This window comes from Erithacus rubecula (assembly GCF_903797595.1).
Source record: "Erithacus rubecula genome assembly, chromosome: 11".
Lineage (NCBI taxonomy): Eukaryota > Metazoa > Chordata > Aves > Passeriformes > Muscicapidae > Erithacus > Erithacus rubecula.
Genome location: NC_136663.1, coordinates 6405091 through 6416074, shown reverse-complemented (window position 1 = coordinate 6416074; position 10984 = coordinate 6405091). Strand labels below are relative to the sequence as shown.

Genomic DNA, 10984 nt, shown 5'->3' with positions numbered 1-10984 from the left:
GGAGGTAATGTGAAACTTTTCAAATAGAGGCCTCATAATTATTTACCCACAAGATCTTTTAGGATACAAAAATGTAGCAGTACTGTATATTTTTTTTAGATCAGTTAAATGCTATTTGGTTTTCTATAGCTTTTGAGATAAGGAGCAAAACTTCATTATGTCCCAAAACAGACCATCACACCATTGTAAATTAAGCTTAAAAGCAACATCAAGCTGCATCTTGACAGCCAATTCCTGCTGAAAAAAAAGTCATCCCCATCCCTGTGACCCTGAGTGCACCTTCCCCCTGCAAACACAGGCACTTAGAGACCCTGCTGGGAGGCACAGGGGGAGCCACACCAGCCATGAGCACTCAGCACTTACAGCTCCCTGCTGCAGGGTCGAGCCACGCACTGAGAGCTTCTGGCTCTGCTCCCAGTCTTGGAGAGGCAATTCTTTGTCTCAATTTCCCTGTCTCCAACAGGCTTTGCTTCTCACCAACATCACAAAGGCATTAAATACATTCTTAGATATCAGGTGGAAAGCATTGCTTGCTTACTGAAATGAAACTGCTCCATAATAAAAAAATCAGCAAACCAGTGCTTAATATAACATTCACTCCATGGAATGTAACACTTCTGTGAGACAGTAAAAGTTTACACTAAAATAGATCACTGAATACAGACTTTCAACTTTTAAAACAGCAGAGCAACTTTCTCTGCAAGTACTCACAAGCTTGCTCAAATATAAAAGACCAAATTTTATTTTTTAAGAGAAAAATAAGAGCAATTTAAGGCCAAAGTACCAGCAAGGAAGACTAGTATGTGAAAGTAGACAAGAAATTAGACAAGAAATAATTAATAAATAAGCACAGGCATTTGCAAGGTTATGCCTCTATCTATTAGCTAACCTGTAAAGCTGTTCCCAGGAAAAGATACTAGAGAAAATAGACATTTATACAAAATTATAAAATGCTTGTTACATGAATTATTGCTTTACAAGGGACGTAAACATCCTTTTTCTATTATAGTACCAATTAGGTATCTCAAAATTTCTAAAGTTTGTTAAAATGGAGTTTGAATTATGCAAAAAACCCAATATAAACTTTCTACAAAAAAGAGTCCATCCCATTCCTGAGTATGCTAAAGCTATAAAACAGAAGGAGCACCGAGCAGGCAGCAGTTTTCACAGTAAAGAGGTCTAAGGACATTTTCTTTCTACACACTGTTTCCCTCCTTCTTCATATTCTTGTTTAGAAATCCACATCTGCTGGAAAGTACCCTACAAAAATAAAAGAAACAAAAGCAAAAAAAATATCAGAACACAAGTTATGGTTAATTGAAACCTAGGAGGGACAAGCAAGTCCTTACATTAAATGAAGTATTAGGACTTGACCTGCTCAACTGTGTCTTCATTGAGCTCTATCACTAAGGGATTAAACTCCAGACAGGAAGTGCAGCACCAAATGCTGATCCCAGTCTCCCTTTGCCATGATGATGAATTAACCCTCACAAACCATTTCAGTGCTCAGTAACTTGTAGAATTAACCTCAGGATAAAAATGATGCAGAAACAGGTTTGCTACTTTCATGGTCTACTAGACAGAGTCTAGAGAAAGTGCATGTATTTCAAGGTTGCACCTTGCCATTAAAAATAGAAGAACATGGCAGGATATGCTGTCACTGGAAATGCTCACACCTTTTTTTAAAACAGATTCTCTTCCCCTTACCGTGAGGATAGCCAAGATTATGATTATGTAGAACAGACTGCAATGCACACTTCTAGGCAATCACATTTCTGGGTGGCAGTGCTGTTCAGCACAGGTTTACTAACCAAAGATGCCAAAATGGAGCCCCCGATCCAGGAGCTGAACCTCCGCTCCACAGTGGTGTTGTTAGCTATCAACTTCAGGCGCATGCTCTGCACAGAAAGGAGCCAAAAGCAAACGTCACACAAACTCTAAGCTGGTACCTTTAGGGACAAGCAGCACAAAGAACCTCGTGTCTATATCAATATGCAGCTTGAAAAAGGTCCATTTTAGTACATCTGCAATACTGCTCATCTGCCTGCATTCACAATTCAAAACAACCACAGGAGCAGGAAGTGTGGTTTTTGCCTCATCTCCCAGCAGCAAATGGTTAAGGCAAGGAACGGGGCAGGTGGAGAGCAGTATTAGCACAGTGTGTGGTGTCATCTCCAACACTGCACTGGGACTAAAATTACTTACATTGCTAGACGTAAGTCATCTAGTCTTTTTTGTACTCATTCATTCCTTTTGCTTTCAAAATGCCTTATAGCAATAAAATCTTTGAATTTCAATGGGCTCCTCCTCAGCTATTATAAGCAGTGAATACATTTCTCAGTTTCTCCTAACATTCATCATTTCAGAGTTGTCACATTTTTGCTTAAATACTAAAATTCAAGAAATATAATCTGCATCTACTCTCAGATGCAAGGTATCAATACTTGCTTTGACATCAAGTGATTAAAAATACATAAGTTATTCATAGACAAAACCTGGTGATTTAGGTTGTCTGTAGAAACAAGGAAAAACAATTTCCACAATTAAGTGACCTCAGGCAGAATGTACCTCAAGTTAGTCAGCAATACTTCAAAAGAGAGGCCATCAAGAGAAATACTGGCTTGGGGACAATTACAGAATTTAGGATCACAATCTAAAAGCAAGAGTGTAGCTGTAAAATACTCAAGGAATACTGGAATTTATTCTGTATAAAACTCTTCAAGAATTCTTTCTTTTTGCTAGAGAGGGAGGTTTCTTAACCCTGTAGAAATCTATTCAGCTGTCAGGTTCCTACAAAAGTGAAAGCACAGTACACACAATATCCTTGTGTACTTATATGGCAGAAAAGCAAAATGTAAAGTACTCAATGCAATAATGGAAAGAGCTGCCTTACCGGTGGGGTTTTCTGAGACAGCTCCCTGTTCAATCTGTCTGTGAAACTCTGTATTAGAGTGTTTCCTCCTGCTACAATCACACTGCCATAGAGACCCTAAAAAGAGAGGGAAAAAACCAAAGCCTGGAGCTTTACCTCAGAAATCATTCTGACAACAGCTCTTTCTCACAATAGAGAGGTTGCACAAGTACGTATAGTCAACAGCAATAATACATCATTTGATGCCAACAGTATTACCTCTCCCAATTCAATTAATTATTTAATCACTTAAAAATATTGCAAGGCAGCTTGATATTAAACTATAAAAGGAAGACAGAAGCCATATGTTCTATATAATTCCACTAACAATTTCTGCTATGGAGAACCCTCAAGCTGCAGATGTCCCCTGTATCCAAATTGTTGGGTTTTTACAGCTGAATGCAACCTTAAAAGAAAAGCCCACAGCACTGCAGAAAACTGCAGCACTTTTTTATACCACTATTGCAGCAATTGGTGAACACACACCAGGGCCCAGCCCACTAAGCCCTCCTCACACTGTGGTTAACAGAAAAAAAATTTGGAAGAACTCTCATGCAATCTGTATCAAATTGACACCTGAGAAAGCACATTAATTTTAGAAGTAATGTTTTCCTTTAGAACTTGTTCTCTTCCTTCTACTCTTTATAAATTCCATGTATGCTCTAAACATAATGATGCCTAAAAATCTGAAGATAACACTCAAAATTATGAAGATAAATGCTTATCTGAAGCCAGTCCAATCCAAATTATGCAGTGCCAGTCACAAAATCTGTACATCAGATCTTTAAATACGAATAGAAACACTAAGGGTCCTGATTTAGCATTTGGTAAGACTAAACACTGATGGTACATATCCCTATGTACAAATGCATAATACTTACAGAATTATCTAACATATTTATCAATATTCTAGGAAACACTAGAAAATTTTTACACTGTTGCTGTTCTAGTCCCAAAAACATGTATCAGCACAAAAATATCTATGCCTTAAAATACTGCCTGGCTGACTAACACTTACCGGCCTGATATCTATATCACACATTCCAACGCTTGTTGTGACAACGTGGCTCACACCCAACATCGTGTTACCAGATAAACCCTGCAGGGAAAATCAGCAATCTACACATCATTGCTTCAAGAGAGCAAGGCACAGAAAAGCCCTGAATGAGTTGAATTTTGTAAGTATTACTGGAGACAGAGTTAAGCATTTTGTTAAGGAATGAACAAAAATATCCCTGTTTTTCCAGTCAGCTCATCACCACCCAATTTTAACATTTTATCCTTCCCCAGCCTTAATTCAAGACAGGCAAATTCTACCCCCAGGAAAACCCCACAGTGCAAATACAACCAAATCACTAAATTAAAAATGTTATACAAAAGAAAGTCATATGATAGCCTAATCATGCAGAGCCTTCCAATCACAGCTATCAAAGTGGTTTTACCTTTACATTGGAAGGGTCAAACAACCCCTCGGGAATTTTCAGACGCTCAGCACCGAAGTCACAGTTGTAGCCATTGGGGAACTCATAATGAACTGTTGGCATCTGTGCTGCCACCCTGGAGCATTAGACAGAAAGCAACACATTACAGTGCTCTCTAAACAGCATGTCAAGTTATCTAAGCCCTGTTATAAACTACAGTCCCAATGGGAATACTGTGACTCACAAGACTTACACTTTCAATAATATTTATTATGATCTCATCTTGGAGTACTAAACAAAAAATTTTCACCTGGGTATATGCAGTACTTCTACTTTTATCAATCATCAATTTTTAGATAAAACCTTCCATAACAAAACCAGCCAACAGCAATGAACAGGCTGAGCACCACATGCACAACTGGTAACTGATTTTACAACAAAGAAGAAAGTAACATACTGCTCATCATAGGTTGAATCTGATACTTGGAGCACAGAAGCCTGGAAGTCCTGAATGACACACTGTGGAGTTAAAAATAACATGAATTTATATTAATTTTAGTCTTGAATTTTATAAAACTTATAGAATTGGTACTAACTTTTCTAAGATTTTCTCATTCTTCAAGAGGAAACACTGCAAACAAAAGTTTGCAAACAAAACTTATCTATGGAACACTCAGGGGAGGTGAGAGCAGGAGGAATGATCTACTTACATTACACATGTAGTTGTGCCAAGACCTGGTGACCTGAGGCAACTTCTCTTTTCTCTTCCAGTTTGCTGGTGACCCCTCACGAACTGCCTCCTGAGATTTAAGGGTACAAAGTCATCAGGTAAACATTGAAGCCTCTCCCTGAGACAACACTTACTAAATAAAGCTGCTTTCCCACCTTTGAAGCAATCATATATGGAGGAATTATCTCTATGTTCATTTCCTGAAACAGCTCCCGGCACTGCATAGTGATAAAGTCTCCTGCAAGTGGTGATTTTACAATACCTGCAAGACAAAGAGGGGATCCAAAATAAAAACCTGAACAACTAACCTGGAAAGTATCCAAATAATGAACAGACTCTCCCAACTATTTGTCAGTGAACACTATTAGGGCTTTTCTCCTTTCTAAGAGGGCACACAGATGTAAAAGCAGTAACAGAACTGTACAAGCAGGAATCACTAACTCGACCTTGACACTGCAGTGCTTCCATCCATGAAAGTTTATACCTTGCTGAAGTACATATCCATCATGCACTGGAATAGCAGTGGTGTGTGTTGCTCCACTATCCAAGATGAGACCTGTAGATCTCCCATTAGCAAAACTAGTCAAAATGATTAAGGAAAACATCGTCATTTTCACTTTAGAAATAAAAGTGCTGCCACACAATTAGATCACAACTAGGAATGAGGATCCAACATATTATTCCTTGCCTCTACAAAGGGATTTGCCATCTTCCAGTGTGCACCATCTTTCTGTGAAGTGCACAAACTTACAGAGAGAGCAATATTTAATTTTCATCTATGAACTAACTCAAGCTTTGGATGTATAAGGGTGAGACTTCATGCCATTACTATGCAGCAAGCTCTAAGTACATCCAACTCATTTAGACTCGAAGCTGAAACATATTATTAGTTTAAAGTAATTACAAATATTCTTCTTAAGGCTATGAAAACTTCAGGCTCTAATGACTGTATTTCCTAGTGTGGACACAACCATTTCAGGTCTGTAATATTCTTATCCATAGCATACAATGGAAAAAAACCTCAATGAAATAAAAATACTTGGAACCCAAGGACAGAGTCAGATTGAGAGAACTTCAAAAATGAGCTTTAATGCCTTAAAGTTCAGAAACTGAGTTTATTTCCTCCCTGGATGTTTATGGAAAAAAATAAATTTCAAATAAGTTAGGCATGCTGTTATACTTGGAATTGCCTGGAATAAGTTTACCATCATTTCCTGGAGAGGGGGAAATAAAATCAAGCAGTGAAACATTTCCAAGGATACGCTGTCAGAACGGCAGTTTTACACAAGAAGAAAGCTGGGATGTTGTAGTGTTCAAACATCAGTTCTGTCAGTTTTTCACGCTTTGCCCTGGTATTCCACTAAAAAACAGTAAATCCAAACCACAAGGAAGTGACCAAAAGGAAGCTGTGTTTGCACACTAATAGATTGCTAACACAATAAAAAAGTGATTAGAAAAATTGCAGCCACAGTTTCAAATCATACTAAAACTCTACAGAAATGGATTTCTAGTAACTTATTTCTTTAGAATGTTTTTCATTCCACTTATACAATACATCAATGCTTATCTATCACACAGAAGTGCTGCACACCTTTTGTGTGTAGATAAGATTTCTTTACAAAAGATTTCTTTACACTTCTACAGCTCTTCCAGTGTCAGGTTCCCAAAGAACTCTCTAAAGCAACCCTGCCTTTTACAAGGGGAAAGATACATGAAGGAACTTGCCCAGTGGGAAGAAAAATAAATCCAGACTTTCCAGTTCCCAAAGTATCTTTCTACAGTTCTACTGTAGTTGTGATTAAGCCAGGATACATGTCAAATACTCAACACATTACTGAAGATGTGATGTTTTTTCCAAACAAATGCAACAAACTAAGATGAGGTTTATAAGGAGAATGTCAATGGGAATGTCTCTATTCAGACACCCACTGAGCCATCAAACAGCCATTGCAAATTCATCCACACTCCAAAAGCTGTGATTCAACACCAAGGAATAATGAAATTCAAGAAAATCCTTTTCTTAAGGTTTTATTAAAGACAGGCACTTGTGTATAGCATGTCTGCCTTTTCTACTCTCACTTCAAGATATGCCCTTCAAATGCTGAGTATTTTAAAATTACAGAAACTTTGCCCAGATTTTCCCAGAAATTTGTATTCCACTTCAGCTACCTTACAGAACCACTTACAGAAACAAAGACAGAAAAATTAAAACTTCTCTATTATAAATATTATTCTGTGTCACATAATTTTACTTCCAAGGCTCAATGAAGCAAGATTTTTTATGCCATTTTATTTAGTGTAACTTAATATATAAGACATGCAAACATCTTTTTCTTTTTATTCTAGGCAGTAAAACTTCTTTTTTTAACTTTTGGCTTCTTTTCAGTAAGTGAGAAACAATAGCATATTGTAAATACTTTCTAACACAACTCATACAAACTATTTTAAAATGAGATTTTTTAGACATTTCCCAGAACCTGTCCAAGTATTTTAAAGTTGTCATTTCTGTATTTAAGTTTTAGCACTTGTCACCTACAAGCCATTGTCATATTTATCCAGGTCTAATGTTTGCAGAGTCAGCAAAAAAACTTATCAAAATGCACAGCTTTTACTCACTGGTGCTTCAGACATAAGGACAGGATGCAAACTGGCTTCAGATTTAATATGCATCTTGTATGTGTGATCCAAAATTGCCTGGAAACTATCCCAATCTTCAACTGCAACAACATTGAGACAAACAGATCAATTACTTCTAAATTTTCTTTCATTTCATAAACACATAAAGGCTTTCCAATTCATTTTTTTTGCATAGAGCTCTTCAGTCAAAATCTGTCCTCAGCAGACACACACCTCCTCTAACAGCTCTACAGAATTCTCTTCCTCCACAACCACCATGACTTCAACAATTATGCTGAAAGTCCACTAACAGTGAAAACCAAGCACATGTCCATGCAATCTGTAAAGCAGGAATCTGTTCTTACAGCCTGTTGCTGTACATAGCATCAATCAACACAACTGTGACTTCCTGCATCCTGGCAATGCTATTTTAAAATCAGGTAGAAAAAGACAGAGCACCATACTCATTCCATTTTTTAAAGGTGAAATGGCTTCCATATTCTCCCTTGGAACTCTCAGGGCATTAGTGTCTATGTAGTAAGTCGGGCCCCCTTGTTTGCCTTTGTCACCATCTATCTCCATCAGAGTGCTGCCATTGTCCCTTTCTAGCACCACACCAATGGCTGTTGGAAAATCAACCTGCAAGGCAAGAGGCAAGCAGTACATAAGCATTAGTAGCGTTTTGGAAGTTGTTTTTCTCATAAATTCAGAAGTTTCTTTATACAATACAGTCAGAACAAACCCCAACGTATTCGGAAGGGTTGAAACTCACAAAGAAGATCTAAGGTATAAATAAATTCATGTTGAATTTCCATTGAGGCACAGATTCTCTCACCTTTGGGCAGTCCTCGCCTGCATAGCCTGCTCTCACTGTGTACGAGCCAATGTCAAAAACCAGAGCCCCAACTTCATCTGAAAAGATTGTCAATAAAGATAAAGAACGGTTATTAAGCTCTTCTGCAACCCTGACCTTTCCCTGCCCACTGCCTGCTTTACTGGCAAAGGAAGACAAGCAAATCAAGGGATCTTTTGCAAAGGAAGGAGAAACTCCTCTACTCAAAACTCCCGCTACCGGAGAGCTACTGGAAAACTGCAGACAGGCTTTAACTGGGGCATTGCAATCCCTCCGTTTGGTGTAAGAAAGAGAATTTTAGCAGAAGAGGGAAAACGTAGTAGGAGGAAAACGGATCGCAAGATAAAACTTTCAAAAAGTTCTAATTTAACAGTCACACGAAGACAGAGCCCCCGGAGGTGATGAGGATGAGGAAGGTGGGACTGAAAACATCGAGTGTGTGAGGGAAGTGGTCAGAGCACGAAGCTCCCACCCCTACGGGCCCGATCCCCGCCGATCTGTGCACATCCCGAAGGGAGCGTATCGGAAACGAGCGGTGGTCACAGGGGGTGTGCGGAGGGGCTCGGGGAACCACACCCGGCTCCCAAAGCGCGGGGACCTTCTCCGGACCGTGGCACCGCGGGTCCTGCCCAAGGCCGCGGTGCGAGCGCTGCCCGGCGGAGGCGCCGCGGGCCGCGAAGGACGCAAACGAGGCCCGCCGCCAACTCCTCCTCGGGCGGAGGGGCCGCGGCAGCGCCGGGCCGGGCTGAGGGAGGCGGGAAGCGCCCGCCGGGGCCGCACGCGCCGCCTCGCGGGGCGGGGGAGGGGAGGGCGGCGCCGGACTCACCTCCCCCGTACACGCCGCCGCTCATGGCTGCCGCTGGGCCCGGCACCACCGTCCGCCGTGCCCGCGCCGCGCCGCCCGGCCCCGCTGCCCGCCGGCTCCGGTGTCCGCGGGCCCCGCGCTCCGCGCCCGCTCCTTTCGCTGCCGACCCAGCAACAAAAGCGGCCCGGCCACGCTCCCCGCCCGCGGCGCGGCGCGGCCCGACCCGCAGCGCCGATGCCCGCCCGCCAATGGCAGCGCCGCGCGGGCAGAACCGGCCAATGGCGGCCGGCGGGAGGCGGGGCCTTGCCGCGAACAGCCAATCCTGGAGCGGGACGCGGAGGGCGGGCGGGCGGGGGAGCGCAGGGCGGGGGGGGCGGTGTGAGGGGACGGGACTGGGTGAGGGCAGAGGACGCGGGGGGTGAGGGGAGCGGGGCAGGTGGGATGGGGACCGTGAGAGGAATCACAGATTGGTTCAGGACGGAAAGGACCACACTGGATCCTCTGGTCGCAATTCCCAGCGCCAGCAGGATCGTCCCAGAGCACGTGGCACAGGATTACGTCCAGAGGGTTCTGGGGTATTTCCAGTAAGGACGACTCCACATCTTCTATAGGCAATCCATTCTAGTGAGCGGTCATTGCACAGGAAAGTTCTTTCTTACTGAAAATGGAACTTCCTGTACATCAGTTTCTGCCGGTTGTCTCTTGTTCTATTGCTCTGCACCACCGAGAAGGGCCTGATCCATCCTCTGACACCTCCTTTCAGACTTTATTGAGGTCACCTCTCCCCGAGGCTGAAGAGGCTCTGCTCCCTCAGCTTTTCCTCATGAAACACTCCAGTCCTTCAATCATCCTGTTGCCCTCTGCTGGACCGGCTCCAGGAGCTCCATGTCCAGTGTTGAGGAGCTCAGAACTGGACATGGGGAAGGCTGCCGGGTTTGCTGGTGTCGGGAGAGGTGGCCTGTGAATCCCGAGGGCTCCAGGGTGAACTTGCATTCCATGAGGAGAGGGGTGACTCCAGAGCATGGGGACTGTGGGAAGGAGCCGCTGCTCCTTTCCTCCCCATGTCCTACCTGACTGTGCCCAGGTGGGATCAGGCTCCTCTCCCGGGCAGCCAGCAACAGGACAAGGCACAGGTTGGACTCGATCTCAGAGATCTTTTCCAATCTAACTCATTCTGTGATTCCCCTGCTGCTCTCACAGCTCTGCTGGGCTCTTTTATTGAGAATAAAAACCTTTGAAGCCTGTTTTGACAGCCCCACCTCGTGTGGTTCCTTTCTCGCTTGGGGCAGAGCCCATGGTCCCCAGGGCTGGTGTGTCTGCAGAGCTGGGCAGTTCAGCTGCCAGTTTTACAGCTGAACTTCCAGTTAGGATTGCACATCGCCTTGTTTGGTGTCGGAGCGCTCAGCCAAACCTGGTGTTCAGCCAGAACAGCCAGAGATGGGTAACTATAAAGCTGTAGGAATTAAAGAAAACAAAAGAAAGACCTCAGGCATATCCAGCAGTTAGCACTAGAGAAGACTAAAATTTTAACTGGAGAACAGGGGAATTGGCTTAATGCACGTTGTGCATGTTTTTGAATCTTTATGTGAGGTGGACTTCTTGGAGGAAGTGAGAAGATGTGTGTTCTTTCAAAGTTTTCATAAGATAG

At 42.6% G+C, this 10984-nt stretch overlaps 1 protein-coding gene across 1 annotated transcript; it reads right to left on the bottom strand.

The window, feature by feature from the left end:
• Positions 1–719: 719 nt before the first annotated feature.
• ACTL6A (actin like 6A) lies at positions 720–9591 on the bottom strand. The gene is made up of 14 exons (XM_079315437.1): positions 9358–9591; positions 8514–8590; positions 8143–8317; positions 7679–7779; positions 6325–6422; positions 5547–5641; positions 5218–5324; positions 5043–5132; positions 4790–4851; positions 4354–4468; positions 3930–4010; positions 2894–2989; positions 1812–1898; positions 720–1260 (listed from the first exon to the last, which is right to left on the bottom strand). Exons 1-14 carry the CDS (start codon positions 9380–9382, stop codon positions 1180–1182), a joined length of 1290 nt encoding a protein of 429 aa, XP_079171563.1. The 5' UTR covers positions 9383–9591; the 3' UTR covers positions 720–1179.
• Between the last annotated feature and the right edge of the window lie 1393 nt (positions 9592–10984).